Source organism: Ochotona curzoniae, unplaced genomic scaffold (assembly GCF_017591425.1).
Source record: "Ochotona curzoniae isolate NIBS_2020 unplaced genomic scaffold, NIBS_Ocur_1.0 contig_43, whole genome shotgun sequence".
Lineage (NCBI taxonomy): Eukaryota > Metazoa > Chordata > Mammalia > Lagomorpha > Ochotonidae > Ochotona > Ochotona curzoniae.
In genome coordinates, this window is record NW_024466218.1 from 38,508,160 (window position 1) to 38,527,064 (window position 18,905).

Genomic DNA, 18,905 nt, shown 5'->3' on the forward strand with positions numbered 1-18,905 from the left:
CCCCTGGGAAGCAAGAATGGGATTTCCGTGGCCCCGGGGCAGGATTGGAGCACAGCATTGCTAGCCCTGGAACAGCTGTGTCCTCCACCAGTAGAGGGGAACCAAGTGAGAGGCCCCCCAGGACAGCAGGGGTGCTACCTGGCGCTGTGCGGCAGCAGGCAGCCTGGGCAAGCTCCAGGAGGACCCTGTGTGGGGTGCAGTGAAGCTGGCCTTTGCGGAAGAGAAAGCGAGAGGGGCTGCAGCTCTCACTTGTACTTCGTGCAACCAGAAGGAAGTAGCTGCAATGCTGAGCCTGCTGAGTGGCCGCCCTGGTTGGGGCCGTGCTGAGTCCCTGCGATCAGCACAGCCTGCCCAAGCAAGCAGCAGCTTCTCAGAGCCCGGCGTCGGTGACGTTGACGGGCCCAGGGCGTTCACCTCCTTCCCAACTGCGGGGCGGCGGGGGCGGGCGGGTCGCAGCCATCACATCTCTGCTGACGCGGTCGGCTGTCTGCAGGTCAGAAGCTCTTCAGCTGCCACGTGTGCAGCAATGCCTTCTCCACAAAGGGCAGTCTGAAGGTCCACATGCGCCTGCACACGGGGGCCAAGCCTTTCAAGTGCCCACACTGCGAGCTGCGCTTCCGCACGTCTGGCCGACGCAAGACACACATGCAGTTCCATTACAAACCCGACCCCAAGAAGGCCAGGAAGCCTGCGGCTCCAGCGTGCTCCGAGGGCCTGCAGCCCGTCAGCCTGCTTGGCACCGCCTCCTCTGACCCCAGCGTGTTCATCATGAACAACTCTGTCCTCACTGGGCAGCTCGACCAGAGTCTGCTGCAGCAAGGGCTGGTGGGACAAGCTGTTCTCCCTGCCTCCGTGTCAGGTGAGCCCCGGGAGGCACCTCGCACCCTGCTCCCGGTGTTGCGCCCCAGGGACTGGGAGCCATGTCCCAGCCAGCAGGGCATGTCCCTTCCTCGCTCAGAGCCCAGCTTTGGGTACTGGCCCCTGCATCTGTCTCACCTGGTGTCCTCATGAATTCCACAGTGCGCCATGCAGTCACAGCACTGCTTCCTGCTGCATCCACTCATGGAGTCCCTGGTGTCACTAGGTCACAGAGCAGGCTGCTTCTCCTTCAGGCACAAGCGGCAGCTTCTAGTTGTGAATGGATGCCCTGCTGAGGGCCTCATGGTGCCCTAGACGCCCAACCACACTCAGAAATGCTGGCCCAGCAGTGGGCTTTCTGAGAGCCTTCTCTGATGTGTAAAATCAGTAATGTTACTATCTGTCACAGAGTGTTCTGTGTGTGGCACACATCAGTTCTTCATCAGGTGGTGCGCACATGCTGTGTGCAGCTTCCTCCTCTGGAAGTCCTTAACGCGGACACGCGTCATGCAGGCAGTGTGCCAGACGGCTGCTGCAGGCCCTGGCAGAAGCCAAGGTGGCTCAGGTGACGGGCCCCTGCTGCCCATGGCGGAGATGTGGATTGAGGCCTGGCCCAGCTCCTGCTGTAGCCGGCACTGGGGAAAGCCTGCAGATGGAGCCCTCCTCTGCTGTCCATCTCTCTCCTCCTCCCTCCTGTGTCTCTGCCTTGCAAATAAGCTTGAAGAGCATTGAAACAGAAGCCTCCCTGTAGGGCTGCCTGTCGTAGGAAAGCTTTCTGATGCTCACCACCCCCTCTCTCCTGGCTAGCTGGAGGTGACCTAACGGTGTCCCTGACGGACGGCAGCTTGGCCGCCCTGGAAGGCATCCAGTTACAGCTGGCTGCTAACCTAGTCGGCCCGAACGTCCAGATCTCTGGGATTGATGCCGCCAGCATCAACAACATCACTTTGCAGGTACGGCACCTGCCATCCTTCCCTGGGATGCCTACGGCGCAGGAGAGCGGGGCTCGTCCTGACAAGCACCTGTGTTACCTTGCAGATTGACCCAAGTATTCTGCAGCAAACGCTACAGCAGGGTAACGTGTTGACGCAGCAGCTTGCGGGGGAGCCTGGCGTGGCCCCGCAGAACAGCTCTGTTCAGGCCCCAGACAGCTCTGTTCCTGCCAGTGTTGTCATCCAGCCTATCTCGGGCCTGTCCCTACAGCCCACAGTGACCTCCGCCAACCTGACCATAGGCCCGCTGTCTGAGCACGACTCCGTGCTGACCACCAGCAGCAGTGGTAAGTGGGCTGGTTTGCTTCACCCTGGTTGGAGTCCCACGGGAGTGACTCGGGACACAGTGACCGCCTGTGGCCTCACGTCTCAACCTTGGCCCTGTTATGAAGGAGTAAGAATTGACTGCTGCCTTATTTCCAGTCTGTTTAAAATAGCAGTAAAGCGTGTTTGGTACAAAATGGGAAAATGTGTACTTTTAAAGCTTGATTTTGTTTTGCTTTGTAATACCCAGGGACACAAGACCTCACGCAGGTGGTGACCTCTCCAGGGCTGGTGTCCACCTCCACTGGTCCCCACGAGATCACCCTGACCATTAACAACTCGAGTCTGAGCCAGGTCCTGGCGCAGGCCGCCGGGCCCGCCACCTCGTCGGCTTCGGGGTCCCCGCAGGAGATCACCCTAACAATCTCTGGTTAGTAGATCGTGCGTGCGAGTGCGCCGCAATGGCGTCTTTATTCATCGCACTCAGTGGCACACGGAGCAATGCTCAACTTGTACGTCATGAGGAATACTCAAGTTTGGTGAAAAAATAATCTGATACAGTTCACACCCAGTCCTAAAGGTAAAAATGGTAGTTGGTCCTGTCACTTAGGGTTTGAGTCGTAATTTAATTCAGTAGTGTAGAGATTTGCCGTTTTCCTTGGTGAGGAGGAGGTGTCCTGAGTGCATGATTCCCCCCCATGTTCCATTCCGCTGAGGGGCGTGATCTGCGTGCCCTGGGACTGAACAGCCCCACAGTGCTGCTGCTGTCTCAGTCCCCAGCAGGTGTGTACAGCAGCTGAACACAGGGCACCCTGTCTCCGGCTGGGGGCTGTGGTGCTCTGAAGCCCACCTCCCTGTCTCCGGCTGGGGGCCGTGGTGTACTTTCTTCGCTATCAATGGACACACTTTGCTTCACCCTGGCAGGCCTCAGCTGTAAGTGCTTCTCACCAGCCGCATGCCCTGTTACTGGTGTGGATCTAGAAGGTCATTGATGAACATAAGAAAACCGCTTGCTGATGATCAAGATGCCGGCTGTGCAGATTCAGTGTGAGAGAAGTGATCAGGTTTCTCCAATGATGGGCAGGATAACCAGCCAGCCCCTCATCCCCCAGGGGGCTCCCCCAGCAGCGTCACCCTTCCCAGAGCCTCTGCCGCAGTTTACAGTGCTGTGGGCGCCGTGACGAGGTGTTCCTTAGCAGGAGCCGGGCGCCGTGACAAGGTGTTCCTTAGCAGGAGCCGGGCGCCACGCTGGGGGATGATGTCTTCATGGTTTCTGATCCGGGAGGCCTGTGGAGAGTTCGCCCTGAGGGAGCACTTTACTTTGGGGTAGCATGCCATGCTTAGGCAGCAGAAGCTGGCACCTGGTCTCCAGGAGGATTTGGAAACTATCTCATGGAACTATCTCATCTCATTTGGAAACTAGATCTTTCTAGAATGTGCAGGTTGCTTACCAGGAGGCAATCAGCAGGTGGTTTTGTTCCCATGTTTCTAGTTCTCATACTGCAGCTGGGGCTTGGAAGTGCGGCCCCTGGGTGTCCTGGGTCGTCAGCCGGCTTCCACACTGCGCACGGAGTGTGTGCTGGGAACTCTGGGAGAGCAGGCTCCGTGATGTCACAGAGTGCCCTAAATACATCTGTATGTGTTTTGACCATACTTGGCCAACTACTGCTCATGGAAGTATTTTCAATTCTGTGAAAGTTTTATTCAGCAAAGTTTGAAATTTTGATACTTAAATATTGACAAACAGTTGAACTCCTAAGAAGTGCTTTAAAATACAGCTTAAAGAGTGTGTGTCCATCCGTCATTTGGGGGCTGTCATTCACCTGTGTCCTTCTCTGTACATGTATTCACGGCGGTTCCCTTTCTGGGTACTTGTGTGATGTAGTTTCCAGTCACCCAGTGGGCATCTCCACCTGGGTCAGGACTTACTCTGCATGACCCAAATGCAAGTAGTAGACTCGGTCAGGGCAGTAAGACTGTGGGTGAGTGCAAGCCTTAACAATACCCAGTGCAATAGTGGGCAGCTAAGGACCTGTCTGGGAGCTGTGCCTCGAGGACTGGGGGACTGGCCTGGTCTGCAGTCCCACAGGCGTCTGGGCTAGCCTGCGCTCTGTGGGGCCGATGGCCTAGTGGGCTAGCCTGTGCTCTGTGGGGCCGGCAGCCTGGTGGGCTAGCCTGCGCTCTGTGGAGCTACTAACTTTGGCTCTATACAGTGGGTTGTGTGGACGCAGGCTTGTTGACTGCTTTCAAATGAATTTATCTCAGACTAGCATTTTTATTCCCACTCTCGGCCACTCTAAACTTAAGGTACTTTTGGTGACTGGGTGGAGTCTCATGGGAAATAGAGTGGTTCTATGCATAAGACGCCTTTGAAAGGTTCCTTAGCTTTTCTTCTAGACTTAGTGTAGTCCCTGCTGTGCTGTTTTCCCGTCTGCCTGTGGGCAGGTGGCCAGGCTGGTGGTTGCCTCCATTGTGGCGTGTTTGAATTCCTCTGGCATGTCTGCACTACTCTGGAAGCAGTGGCCCTCGACCCAGCAGGCTGCAGGCTGTTGGTTCTGTGTGCTTCTGCGTGTTGAGTGAGAGGCTAGCCCTGCTTGAATTTGTCTGGGAGTACAGTGGTTACAGAAAAGCAAATGGGAAACAGAAATGAGAAGTTACAACCTACAGCCTTTACATAGATGCTTGGTGCTCACATTCCTGTTGGGAATAATTGGGGGGCGACATTGTGACGTAGGATGTAAAGCCACCAGCTGAAATGCTAGCTTTCCATATGGGCGCTGGTTTGAGTCCCAGCTGCTCCGTTCTCCATCCAGCTCCCTGCTAATGAGTCTGGGAAAGCAGTGGGAAGTGGCTCACATGTTTGGGCCCCCGGAACCCAGTTGGGAGATCAGGAAAAAGCTGCTGGCTTCTGCCTGGCCTAACCCTAGCTGGTGTTGGTCACTGAGGCAGTGAACATACACGTGGAAGAGCTTTCGCTTTCTTTCTAACTCTACCTCTCAAATAAATATTTATTCATTTTTATTGGAAACGCAGAGTCACAGAGAGGACAGACAGAAAGATCTTCCATCTGCTGGTTCACTCCCCAGGACACCACAACAGCCGGAGCTGAGCCAACCTAAGGCCAGGAACCAGGAGCCTCCTCCGGGTCTCCCATGTGGGTGCAGGGCTCCAAGACTTTGGGCCGTCCTCTGCTGCTCTCCCAGGCCACAGGCAGGGAGCAGAGCAATTGGGACATGAACTGGTGCTCATATGGGATCCTGAAGCTTGCAAGGTGAGAACTTAGTTAATGAGCCATCACACCACTCTGCATAAACAGATCTTTTTTAAAGACAAATATCTAATTGAGTGTTGGAGCTGTAGCTTCTAGGGACAGACCTGTGGTCTGGCAGTTCAGAGACCCACGTCCCCTGTGGGCATGCCTAGGTTCAGCTCCAGCCTCGGGTAGCCAGCAGCTGTGAGAGGCATTTGGGAGGGAACTAGTATCAAGAGTTCTCTCTCTGCGCCCTCAGTGAGCTGGTGTGGTTGGTTTTCCTTTATAGTATGGCTTGTAGAGCTTTCAGCAGATGTATGCTTAGGAGCTGCTTGTAGCTTGTGGAGTAGCTGGTGTGTGCTCAGGGATGTTCCCACGTCTCTTTCCTCTAGTCCCACATGCTGTCCAGCAGGTTGAGGTCTGTTTTCCTGCTCTGCCCCGTGATTCCCGGCAGGCTGGCCCTCTGTGAAGTTGTCTCGCTCCCTGTACTTGCTTCCCAGGGCCCTCGGCGGAGTATCCAGGACATCTCAGAGCCTGTCCTGTCAGCCCCGTCCTGTGAGGGGATGTGGGGGGATCCTGGGGTTCGTTTCCAAGGTAAGGCAGAGCAGGCAGGCACTGTCTCTGCTTGGCTTTGGTGGGTTTCTGTGCGACCCTGGTGAGGCTTTACAGGGGAGCGCCCTCCCTCTGCCCAGGTCTCCTGGGCATCTGTGCCCACCAGGCTCTGCTGAGGCGGCTGTGCAGGGTTAGTTAGTGGCTAATGTTCGTGTGACTGTGGAGTGATGCTACGTGCTCACAGGAGCTGGGAAGTGCGTGGGGAGCATGGTTCGCCACGAGGTGCACGCAGGCATCCTCCACACATCCACATTCCCCTCCTGCCATGCATGTCACAGAGTCGGCTCTGCCTGTGCGGGACACCATGGCAGGCGGGAGGGGGCTGGTATTTTGTTTGGAAGTTTTACTGGGGAACAGCCTTCAAGTGGATGATGGGGGTCATTCACGGCCAGGTGGCCGTGTGCCTTTTTGTGTGTGCGTGTGCTGTCACTGTTGGGCCTACCCCAGGGCGCGGACGGTCCCAGGCCCAGCTCAATGGCCGGGGCCACGCGTGGTGTCTCTTGTACAGAGGGAAGGCCTCTCCTTGCCCCCCGCTGCCCCCTGCTGCCCCAGCTGTCTTCCGCTCTTCCTAAGTGTCATGCAGGATTCGTGAGGCTTCTGATTGCCTGTGGTGCAGTAAGTGGACACTCAGGGCTTGGAGTGACGGATGAGTAGAGCTGGCCAGGCCTGTGCATTTGCTGAGGAGGGTATCACTGCTCGTAGGACCGGCTCGGCTGCCGCCTCGGGCTGCTGCCCGTGCTCTCTGGCGCTGCAGTTCAAGGCCCAGGGCTACAGCGGTGGCTATCCTAGGACCCGACAGAAATGCCACATCTCCCCTTTGCTCTCATGGCGTCTTCCTTGCGTGCCCACTCGTAAGAAGAGCTTCATCCTAGAATTGGGGTGAGAGCCCAGGACTCTGGGGCGCTGTGTTGGCAGCACTGGTCGATGCTCAGGCTGCGTTTGTGCCCTCAGGCAGGCTGCTGACGTGCGTGCCCACTGACGTACGTGTGTGTTGGCCTTTTGCAGAGCTGAATCCTGCAAGTGGGAGCCTGCCTTCATCCACACCCATGTCCCCGTCAGCCATTTCCACTCAGAACCTGGTCATGTCTTCATCGGGTGTTGGGGGAGATGCCAGCGTGACACTGACCCTGGCGGACACTCAGGGCATGCTGTCGGGAGGCCTGGACACGGTGACACTCAACATCACATCTCAGGTGAGCCCTGGCCTTCTCGGAGAGGGGCCTTCCTGCCCTTTGCTGAACGTAAATTCTGGACATTTCCTTCCAACTTCAGGTGTTGTTTTTTCTACTTAAAGAAAGCATAAGAAATACAGAAGAGCAGTGGGCTCAGTGAGCACCCAGTGAGCACCCAGTGTCCCACTGCTGTGGAGCCAGTGAGCACCCAGTGAGCACCCAGTGAGCATCCCGCTGCTGTGGGGCCAGTGAGCACCCAATGAGCATCCCGCTGCTGTGGGGCCAGTGAGCACCCAGTGTCCCCGCTGCTGTGGGGCCAGTGAACACCCAGTGAGCACCCAGTGTCCCCGCTGCTGTGGGGCCAGTGAGCACCCAGTGAGCACCCCCAGTGTCCCCGCTGCTGTGGGGCCAGTGAGCACCCAGTGAGCACCCAGCATCCCGCTGCTGTGGGGCCAGTGAGCACCCAGTGAGCACCCAGTGTCCCCGCTGCTGTGGGGCTAGTGAGCACCCAGTGAGCACCCAGTGTCCCCGCTGCTGTGGGGCCAGTGAGCACCCAGTGAGCACCCAGCGTCCCCGCTGCTGTGGAGCCAGTGAGCACCCAGCGTCCCCACTGCTGTGGAGCCTGCTCTTGCTCGGTCGTGTGGCAGCTTGGGGGCCTCAGCATGAGGGTGTGCTGCACTTGGCACATGTCCAGATCCAAGGTTTGAGCAGTGGGCGCTGGTTGCCCTCACCCCAGAGTGTGAGGGGAGCTAAGTGCTGCATGCCCAGTGCGCCAGGTCCCTTCTCCTGTGAAATGAATCCTTGTAGAGGCGGAGTCATTACCTTGTGCCTGGGAGCTCAGTGGTGGTGAGCGTTCAAGCTCAGACTGCTGGCGTGAGTGTGGCTGCAGACTGGTGAAGCTCCTGAGGGCGCAGCTCTGACAGAATCTAGCCCAGCATTTTCTGCAGCTCCAGTTCCCACTCGCATTCATGGACAAAAACATACAAAAGTAACATGCTTATTATTTATTATATATGTTAGGAAGATTGTGTCTTTGTGAAATCTAAGAAAGGAAATAGTTGTACAAGAGAATTGGCCTTATGGAATATTCTTAAGTTTAACTATGGGCAAAGTTGAGCCCGTAAAAGTAAAAAGTTTGGAACAAATATGTTTTTGTAAGGCTCTGATTAATCCTGAGTTAAATCTGAAGAGGGCCCAATTGCAGAGCATTCTGTTGGGTGAATGAGAATTCTAGACCAGGGGCAGGTAGTTCACTTTGAAATATGATTTGTTCAAGTTGAGGCTGAAGTGCAGGGATGAGACTTATATTGACCATACAAGTGATTTTGGAGGAAATGGTGCCAGCGTACCAGGCTGTGGAATTCTCTTGCTCAGTAGGCAAGCCAGGAGGCCTCATGTTCCCAAGCTTTGCGCAGCTGTGGGGTGGAGGGGCAGTGGAGGCCTGACTGCCCCAAGTTAGCCAGCAGGTGCCAACATGCACCTCGGCCAGCCTGGGCAGGACCTGGCTACAGCCTACGGCTCCTGCGATCTCTCACCTGATTCCAGCGCACTGATGTGGGTGAGATGTGGAACCGTATGATTTAGACTTGGAAATGTGACTTTCCTGGTCATAAGTGGGCCGCGAGTCTCCCCTCCAGGACACAGTGACTGCAGGGACCAGCTCTCACTGCTTAGGGCTGCCTCCTTGTGGAGCGCTTCTTGTTCCCCTCCTCCACAAGTCAATGCTGGTGACAGCAACGTGTCCTCTGTCTGCATCAGTGTCCTGGTGGGCTCTCTGAATAGTTAGGTGTGGCTGGCTCCCCATGCCGTGTGGCCATGTGGATGTCCTCTTTGTGCTATGCTGCGTGGCCCGTGGGGCTGGCCCTCCCCGTGCTGCGTGGCCCGTGTGGCTGGCCCTCCCTGTGCTTCTTGCATTGCCTGTTTATGATGAATTAGTCGCTTGCGCAGCACAGGGCTCTTTCCACCTTCTGGCCGCATGCTTCCTGCCGCCATGAGCATAGGCGCCGTTCTTCAGTGAATGCAGGCACATCTCTTGGTTTGCTGGGCTGTGTGATAACTCTACAAGTGGCTGCCCCTTAACATATCTGAAAATTTGTTTTGGCTTATAGCAATAAGCAGTGTCTTTCCCAGGGCCAGCAGTTCCCAGCATTGCTCACGGATCCTTCTCTGGCCAGCCAAGGAGGAGCAAGTTCCCCGCAGGTCATATTGGTGAGCCACACCCCGCAGGCGGCAGGTGGCTGCTGTGAGGAGCTGGCCTACCAGGTATAGTACACCCGCCACTCGTACACTGCAGATTTGGGAGGGCTGGTGACAGGGTCATGGGACAGTTGTGGCCTCAGCAGCTGGCTGGCCTTCAAGGATGTGTCCCGCAGCCAAGGCCAGCAGTGGGAGGTCCTGTGTACTACAGTGACCCGGCTGCAGGGTGGCATACTTGGCCTGTCTGCCTCCACTGAGCCTGCTCTGTGCTGGGTACCAGCTTCCTGCAGAGGGCACACTTGGCCTGTCTGCCTCTGTGCTGAGCACCAGCTTTCTGCAGGTGCAAAGCCTGGGAGGACAGCTGACGGCCTGCGTGCACGGTTGGGTCACTGCTGTGCACACGGCAGACCTGCACTGAGTTCTAGGTTTTTGGCGGCGGCCCAGCCCAGCCCAGCCGTGTGAGCATCACTGAATGAGCCCCTAGAGGCAGAGCTTGCTCTCGTGCGTGCTTGCTCTCACTCTCTCTCATCCATCACTGGCGTCAGGAAGTGTGGCCTAAGCCCCATGTTACAGTGCACTCCTGCCCGCAGGAGTCTGGCTATGAGGGCAGCCCGTGCTGACACTGCTGAGGGTGTTGGCTCGTATGTTCCAGGTGTTGTGCAGCCATCTCTGCAAGGGATGGCCCCCGTACCCTCTCACAGTGACACAGCTGCCTCCTGGCCCTGTCACAGCCCCCAGCACTCACGTGCTTTGGAGAGTGCCCCTCGCTGGGATGGAGCCTCATCCTCTTGTAGGAAGAAGGCTGCTGCTTGGGGACCAGGAGCCTAAGGCTGCCTTCTTTCCTCAGTACTTTGTTTTTTTTTTAAGATTTATTAATTTTTATTGAAAAGGCAGTTTTACAGAGAGAAGGAGACACAGAGAGGAAGATCTGTCTTCTGGCTCAGTCCCCACGCCAGTGCTGGCTGTTCCCATTGCCAGTCCATGTTGGGCAGGTGCTTGGCCAGCTGATGGTGTCACCCCCTGCTGCCAGCTGTAGGGGTCCAGTGCACAGCCCAGCAGCCAGGACAACAGCAATGCGGCTACACTCTACAGTGCGCATGGCTGGCTCTGGCTGTCCCTCATTTGTTCAGATCTTTCTCGGTCAGTCCATTCCCACTGTCCCTGGCCAGCCTTGCCCAGGGTGATGGAGGTGAGCTGTAGGCTAGCATGTTCTCTTGCAAGTGGCCCTGCTGTGATTGGTGATCTGTTGCTGTGCTCAGTGCACACCAGATGCCAAGAGTGGCGAGTCACAGCATCTCTGACTGTTGCAGGTGACCGATGTCTCGGCTACCTTGGCCCAGGGCAGCCCTCCCGAGAAAGAGGGCCGCATGCGCCAGTGCCTGGAGTGTGACCGCGCCTTCTCGTCAGCTGCCGTGCTCCTGCACCACAGCAGGGAGGTGCATGGCAAGGAGCGCATCCACGGCTGCCCCGTGTGCAGGAAGGCCTTCAAGCGTGCCACGCACCTCAAGGTAAGGCCCTGGCCTCCTTGCAGCGTGCAGCTCTCCGTGCGGGGCTCGGCCGTGGCAGGGCCCGGGCAGTGCATGGGAAGCGGTCATCTCCTCACCCGCAGGTCAGCACCAGTGTCAGGTGAGCTGGAGTGACTCTGGCAGCCTCACCTGTCTGACACTGTCCCTGGGGTCTGGGAGCAGATTTCTGGGTGGGACAAGCACAGCTGGGCACTCAGGGCACCAGCTCTGCACAAACTCTGCTTGGTGCTTCTGGCTGTGGCCCCTGGTGGCAGCTGCCCCTGGGAGTCACCGTGGGAGGCAGCGGAGGCAGAGCCCAAGCCTGTGCCCTGCAGTCTCCAAGGTTTTGTTCGCCGCCTCATGTGTGTGTGTGTTCCCCTGCACTGTCTTATGTCTTACCAGGAACACATGCAGACGCACCAGGCAGGCCCTTCCCTAAGCTCCCAGAAGCCCCGAGTGTTCAAGTGTGACACCTGTGAAAAGGCCTTCGCCAAGCCCAGCCAGCTGGAGCGACACAGCCGCATCCATACAGGTAAGGGTGTGGTGCTTCTCGCACATGTGCTGCCAGGCACGGGACCACACCTTCCTGCTCCCCTAAAGCTGGCTCCGGTGTCGCTGTTGTTGCCCCTTCACGGTGGATACACGCACCATAGACAGGACCTCTCCCTGGCCTCCAGGCCTCGGCACTGTGCCTGCCCCTGGCAACTGCTTCTGCCCTTAATTTTCTGCCCCATTCTTGCCTTCTTTCTGTGTCAGCATGTCACTGCACCAGAGGTCCCCCAGCCACACCCACAAGGGCTGGGCAGCTCCTGGTCTTTCTGCTGCCCCGTAGCCATGGCTCCTTCACTGGCACCTGGTATGGCCACTGCAGGCCCTCCTCCTGCAAGGACTTTGTCTCTCAGCACATCGTCATCCCCAGCCCTGTCTCCTGGCTGTGTCCTGATACACAGAGCAGTTCCCTAGGGCATCTCCTCTGGGTCCCCCGACCCCTCCCTTGGGTGCCTAACGTCTCCTCCAGGCTCTGAGTCAGCCCTGAGCTGAGGCCTGGGCACCTGGAGCCCATGTGTGTCCAGTCCAGGTCACTTGCTGCTGTCATTGTGCCTTATCCAGTGTGTACTTAACATCTGTACGTGGAGGGAGGTGCTGTTTGCCGGGAGAACGGCTTAGCTGTGTGCTTGGCAGGGTTCCTCTGTCGGGCCTGCTGTGTGTAGTGAGCACAGGCTAAGCTGTCGGTGTGGAAGTGCAGGTGCTTCAGTTGACTGGAGATCTGTGTGCTTTAGTAAAGATTTCAATTTCTAAAGTTCTTACAGTCACTGTCCCTACCTCACATGCCTGGGCAGCTATAGCCAGGCTGGGACCAGGACGTGGCCCTCAGTGGGTGTAGCGTCCCACATGCCTGGGTCGCCACTGCCACCCCCTCCGGGCTGCACACAAGCAGGCTGCTGCACGCAGAGGTGCTGGTGCTCAGCAGGCATCCTGTACGGAGTGCAGGCGTCCAGGCAGCGCCGGGTGCCTGGCCAAAGCCGCTCCTCATGCCATGCAGTGGTGGAGCTGTTCATGTTGGTGTCTGGTGTTGTTAGTGCTGCTGGGGATTTGTTGAGTTTCTATTTTAGTCCTTGTGACTCAAGATGATGGGTAGCTCTGCTGCGCTGTTACCTTGCAGCCAAGAGAGTCCTGGAGACTGACGTGGGCTCCAGGCTCTGCATGTCACTGTGTGTCACCGTGTGTCGCTGTGTGTGTGTCACTGTGTGTGTCACTGTGTGTCACTTTGTGTGTCACTGTGTGGCTGGTGGACCTCATCCCAAGTGTTACCTGTGAAAATTGCTTTCTTTTTTTCTCCCTATCTTTTGAAATGTAAAAGAATATTTTCCGTTGCTGGAAAAGGCAGTGGGACAAGAGTCAGTGTCCTCTAGTTCCTTCAAGGCCCGCGTCAGCAGGACCTGTGCTGAGCTGCGTGCCAGGAATCCACTCAGGCTTTCCACGTGGACACTAGCTGTCCAGCGCATGCCCTCAGAACATGTTGACATGCTGGGAATGCATGATTGCGTGGGCAGAGGAGATCCTAAGTTCCCCAGAGTCTCCTGGTCCACGGTGGCTTGGTTCCTTCTGAGCTTGCTGCTTGCAGCTCTGCTTGGGGACTGACGCCCATGTGTCCTGACCCAGCCTCTCTCAGTCCCTGCAGCCCCGCTGGTCTCATGGGACCCTGAGGACAGGCTAGCCAGATGGGCACGCTTAACTGCTGAGACAGGGCAGGGGAGGGGCGGAGCAGGTGGAGTTGGGCTGGTGGGTGTGCACAGCGGAGGCAGACAGCAGGCCTGGCGCCCCATGCTTCCCCTCTTCAGGATCCCTGCTCCCTGGAGAGCGCTCCGTGGCACTGACAGACGCCGCCGTCAGCCACTGAGTGGGTTTGCATTTCTTGTGTCCCCAGTCTCCCCATTTGTTTTAGCCTGTGCGTGCTTGCTCCTCATCCTGGAGGTGTGTGCTGCCACGAGGCCCCATGAGGCCCCACGAGGCTTCTCCCGTCTCGGCACCGAGTGGCTTCACCAGAACGCTTGAGTTGGGGTGGCAGTGACAGCAGCCATCAGAGCAGTGGCAGCCGGCAGCTCGTCACTGTGCTTTTCACAAAAGGCCTTCCTTGGGGCTGGAATTGGGGTGCCTCAGGTTAAACTAGTGCTTGCGACACTGGCATCTGTGTCAGAGTGATCCCCTTCTGATCCAGCTCCCTGCCAGTGTGCTTGTAAGAGCAGGGACTTGGGCCCCTGCCACTCACTGCGGAGACCCAGGTGGCATTGAGGGCTTCCGGCTTCCGTCTGACTCAGCCGCAGCCGCTGCCACTGGGGAGTGAAACAGTAGATGGAAAAATGCCCCCCCCCCCCCTCTCTCCTCTCTCCATCACTCTGCCTTCCTAAGAAAGTAAATTTTGTCAAGAAACAAACAGTGGCCTCTGCATCGGAGTCGGTCTGGGTGAGCTGACCAGCCTTTGCTTGCAGGGGAGCGGCCCTTCCACTGCACGCTGTGCGAGAAAGCCTTCAACCAGAAGAGCGCGCTGCAGGTGCACATGAAGAAACACACGGGCGAGCGGCCCTACCGTTGCGGCCACTGCGCCATGGGCTTCACGCAGAAGAGCAACATGAAACTGCACGTGAAGCGGGCACACAGCTACACAGGTGCGTGCCCTGTCACCCACACCCCTGGCATTGAGCGCCTCTCTGGCAGGATGTACGCTGCCCCCACACCACACCTGATGAGAATGCGGGTCTGCTTTGTTTTGGCAGACAAGCAGAGTGGCCCCCAGAGCCTGCATGTGCTCAGGACGCAAGAGGCTGGGGTGTGCTGCTGCCACCCGGGGGCCACGGTGTGCAGGCCAAGCGGGGAGTCAGGCTCTTGTGCCCTGGCCTCCTATCCTGACCCCATGCTGCCTGGCACCGATCCAGGAAGGGGCCGGGTAAGCATGCCAAGGAGGTCACATGTGCAGGAGTGTGTTGCACACAGGTGTGGTTGTCTGCGAGTCCTGAGTGGGTAGACCTGGGCTGGGGCGCAGGCACTGCATGCAGTGGCACTCTGCTCGCCGTCCTGGCGGGCGGCCGTGGGGAAGGGGTGAAGCAGGCGTTCCCCGTCTGGGCCCCGGGGACGCATCGTCTTCCCTCACAGTCTGAGCCCTGCCTGCCCTTTCTCTGCATCCCAGGAGCCTTGCCGGAGTCCACGGGGCCCCAGGAGCCAGACGGAGAGGTGCTGCGGACACTGCACTTGGAGGAGGTGGTTCAGGAGGCTGCGGGCGAGTGGCAGACGCTCACCAACGTGTTTTGAAGCCGCCAGCTGGGCGTGTGCAAGGACCCTGGCGCACGGCAGCGGCGTGGTGGAATGCCTGTCTCAGGGCTTCAAGCGTTCAACACGCGGGCGTTTTTTAGCTACATGGTTACCTACCAAATCATTGTCTATCTGAGACTGAGAGGAGGGGAGCTGGGAAAGGCATGGGTGTGGCACCATGCCCCATCTACAGATGGCTGAACTCAGGGTACACGGGAGGCTGTCCTGTCCGCCGCTCCGCAGCCAGCGTGCCTGCTTAGGGCAGAAGCTGATCGATTCGTCCTATCATTGTCACGTGATTCCTCGAATTGGCAAAGACAGAAGTGACCACGGACGGGGCGTGAGGTGCCCGTCGTGTTTTCTGCTAGGAGAAGTGTAGCTTACGAGACAAGCCTAAGCTAGGTGAAGCTCGAAGCAGTGTCCCACCGCACGGGGGATTGCCAGTTTTTTCTAAGAAGTTGACTGTGTAATCGCCGGAAGCGAGCGTTGAGCAGCAGTTTGAGAGCCGGCCGGCCCAGCGCTCTCCTTCGCACATCTCAGCCCCTCAGAGCAGTGGAGCTGCCCCGGCCAGCCGGGCCCGGGCCTGCCGCGGGCGGGAAGGGAAACACGCCACAAGCCATCTGCGACAGGTGCGCCCCGGCTTCTCTCCCTGGGGGTGTCTCTTATTCAGGGAATTCTTAGTATCATCAGTGGTGCCACAGGAAGCATGTCCCAGACTCAGCCCGACCCACGCTCGGCCACGCGGCCTGCCAGAGCTGGCAAGGGCCTCCCCTCCCCCGCTGCTTCTCCCCTCCCCCACGGTTATTTATATGTTGTGTACATAGCCAGCCTCGTCCGGGCGGGCCGGGCCTGGGCCGCACCGGGGCTGTGTAAATAGGTCCAGGGGCGCACTCCTGCCCGCCAGCACTTCAGCCAGTATTGCGTTCTTTGTCCTGCTAAATGGGTATCTTCCACTGTAATATAAAGCTGGATTTCATTTTATTTTTATTTCCTGGGAAATAATTGCCTTTATTTTCTGTCATTGCTTCCTGGATTTTGAAGCAAGTGGTTGTATTGTACATACGTGTGCACTCTGGAGTCGGAGAGAGCTCGTTGCGGACTGCACGGGCAAGAGGCGTTCCGTGGCTTCCGGGCGTCTGCTCGTGCTGGCCTTCGGCATGTGTACATACGTAATATTGATGGTGATATGAAAACTTTTGTTACGTGAAGATATTTAAGTCGGAAAACTGTTAAATAATATTACTTTTTTCCAAACTGCTTTGTGTATTGTATATTTTTTTAAGAAAACAGAAGCCTTATTTGACTTATTCGAAGCCCCGGCCTTTCCCCGAATGTCAGTGTGTGCAGCTGGCTCTCATCAGAATGTTCAGAAAAACTGTCGTTGCGCTAGAATTTTAAAGGTTCTGCTTTTAATGCACTTTCTTTCTTTATAATTTTGTATTAAGATTTTTTTAAAATGTCAATTTTGGTGAACAAATATTCCCTCAAAGTTGCAATTATTGGAATTTAAATTTTTCATTGTTGCTGGACTATTTATTTTGCTTTTAGCATTCAATGCCATCTCAGGACACCTCTTCACAAGGTGGTTTGACTTCCAAATTGTATAGAAAGCCTCGTCGGGTGAACTGTGTTAATTCATTGTGCCTGTGTCAGGCCTTAACAGGTGAAGCTAAAGCCTGTTTTTAGTTTGCCTAAAGAAAAAGAAATCTTTCAGTCAGCTGATGTATGTCTTCTCTCAGATTCTTGACAGCCCCACACGAGACAGTCCCTTCTTGGTCTGACCCACTGCCTCAGCACCTGCAGATGTGAGGGTTTGAAGAGATGGGATTCACTTGAGTCCTGTGGTTTCCGGTTCGTCTGTGTGCTGTCCTGACTGAGCGGTCCGCTAGCAGGGGCTTCCAGCTGTGTGCATGGTTCTGAAAGCTGTATTGCAGAACTATCTCTTCGTATCAGATCTTCCTTGGAATACCTGTGAATTTTAAAATGACATTAGGAAATGTGATTCATGTCTTTTCTCTAAAAATACTACAGGCAGAATAACAGTTCATTGTGTGAGTTAATCCCAAGGTCGGGCACGTTTCATAGAGAATTGGAGTGTTATTTTCCTTACCTCCATGAAGTCTGGGCAGGGCATGGTTGTCCTGCGGCCTGATGCCCAGGGCCCATGCACAGTCCCAGCTGTCTCCAGTCGCTGTGGCAGACTGTGCCTCGCTGTCACGGCCTTGACATTCGGAGCTGTCTGTTACCCCACCATCATGGTGAAATCATTGCTGAACACTCCGTAAGCTGGAAGGAAGGAGTCCCAAAGACACTCAACTCAGGTGCAGTGTGTGGCCGCGGCCACAGTGCCACCGTGCAGCCCAGCTCCTCCCTCCTGCTGCATGGCCTCCGGGAGTCAGCCAAGTGCCCTGCCTGCTGGCCACGGGTGGCACTGCAAGGCTGAGACATGTGCAGCGGGGGGGCCCAGCGCACCAGTGCTGCCCCAGCTGTCCCTAGGTGTCTGCAGCCTCCTGTGTTGGGCTTAAAGCCCAGCTCGTGTCCCTTTGGCCTCCCTTGACACGATGGCCCCAGGTGCCCTTGTTAGCGCAGGTGCGAACTTCCTGGAAGTAGGTGTCGATTCCTCCCGTTCATCCTGGAAGATTCGTCACTTCCTAAGCTAGACACTTTGACTGGAAAGGCCCTTTGTGGAGTGACGTTTTCTTGAAGGAAATATCAAAGATACAGAGAACTGCTTCCTATTGACTATCATTTAGGGATGTCTCATGCCTGCTTCTTACCCATTTCCCCTCAAAGCTTAATACTGTGTCCTCACCTCTCCAGAAGAGTTACCAAGTGATACTCATTGCTGATTTGCTGTTTTTAAAACCTGTTGCATAGAGAGTAAGGCAGTAGTTGAACTTTTACAGTTGACTCTCTTTTTTTTGAAAGCTGGAACAATAGAGGGGGGGACACACCTGGAGCTCATGCCTGCTCCTCCTAGCCAGGTGGTGGCAGCGGCCAGGGCCAGGCCAGGAACACAGCCAGCCAGCTTTCCAACCTAGCCCATCTTCTCCTGCCTCACAGCTGTGGCAGGAAGCTGGAGCAGAAGTGGAGCAGCCAGACCTGGAGCGAGGACCCCAGGATGGAATACGGGTGTTGCAAGGAGCAGCTCCACCCGCCAGGCTTGGGTGACATAAAGGCCTTTGCGTTTGCTCTTCTGTTTGTTTTTGTTTGCCTTGTTTTAATATAACATTTCAAAAGAACACACTTAAGGGGCAGTCTCTCGGCCCGCCAGGTCTGCACTTTGTTCTGATAGGTCCTGTCTGCAGTGCGAGGCAGCTCCACTTTGCTTGGCCGGTTCCCAGAGCAGGCGTCATGCTCCATCACCTCCTGTCCCCCCCGAGACGCACAGGTGCACGCACAGGCCACATACAACACAGAAATGTTGGGCTAGTGTTTGGGGTTTTTCCCTAAGAAAGACTAATGCATATTGAAGACACTAAGATATGAAGATTACAAGAAATGCCGGGAAATGGGTGGTAACATGAAAGATTTTGCTATTTAATCTTTTTTATGTGTAACCCATTACAGCATGAACACTTTTGTATTAAGCTGAGATTTGTATTCTCCTTGACAGATTCTAAAATGGCATAGTGATTTGTCCTTAATTCACCACGAAAGAACATTTTTAATTTTTTTTTATTTACCGAAAAGCTCTTTGTATCTTGAGAATTGTCTCATGGTCTATTTATACATTGGATGATATTTATTTAATCCAATTTTGTATTAGAAATGGATAGTTATACCAAAAGCCACTGTGGTGGCTTTAAGAATAATAAAAATAGTTTTTGTATTATTTTAAAACTCCTGTACATGTACTTCTTTGGGCGTGGGGTCAGCTGAGGCTGGCGTGCCGGTGGGACCTGGGCACCGGCATGGCTGTCCCCGGGCTTCCTGAGGACTCTCTGCCCTCTCGTGATGGGAGTGGCCTGAGAATCCCTCCCTGGCACCTGTGCTTCCTGCTGTGACGTCAGGACACCGGGCTTTCCCAGGTGCATCACTGTGAGTTGGTAGTGTCCACTTGCTCCAGGAGTGCGGTGCTGCAGACGCTCGTGACAGGCACCCCCCAAGACGAAGCGTGAGAGAACATGACTCCCAAGCATGGCCCAGGGACGGAGGCTTCATGCAGTCAAAGCTCCCCGTGGTGTTTCCCCATCTGTGACTTGGGGACCCGCAGGGGCACCAGCCGTCTCTACTCCCAGGAAGCTGC

General features: G+C 56.1%; 1 protein-coding gene across 3 annotated transcripts in view; it reads left to right on the top strand.

Moving 5' to 3' along the window:
• Positions 1 to 18,621, top strand: part of ZNF236 (zinc finger protein 236) — a 78,255-nt gene extending 59,634 nt beyond the window's left edge. For all 3 annotated transcript variants that reach the window (XM_040985140.1, XM_040985139.1, XM_040985141.1), the window contains 10 exons: positions 494 to 859; positions 1,666 to 1,811; positions 1,897 to 2,137; positions 2,365 to 2,544; positions 6,982 to 7,169; positions 9,279 to 9,410; positions 10,655 to 10,852; positions 11,252 to 11,381; positions 13,840 to 14,016; positions 14,535 to 18,621. In XM_040985140.1, coding sequence (XP_040841074.1) covers positions 494 to 859; positions 1,666 to 1,811; positions 1,897 to 2,137; positions 2,365 to 2,544; positions 6,982 to 7,169; positions 9,279 to 9,410; positions 10,655 to 10,852; positions 11,252 to 11,381; positions 13,840 to 14,016; positions 14,535 to 14,656 — 1,880 coding nt within the window. In that variant the 3' untranslated portion in view covers positions 14,657 to 18,621. The remainder of the gene's footprint in view (positions 1 to 493; positions 860 to 1,665; positions 1,812 to 1,896; positions 2,138 to 2,364; positions 2,545 to 6,981; positions 7,170 to 9,278; positions 9,411 to 10,654; positions 10,853 to 11,251; positions 11,382 to 13,839; positions 14,017 to 14,534) is intronic.
• The last annotated feature ends 284 nt before the right edge of the window (positions 18,622 to 18,905 follow it).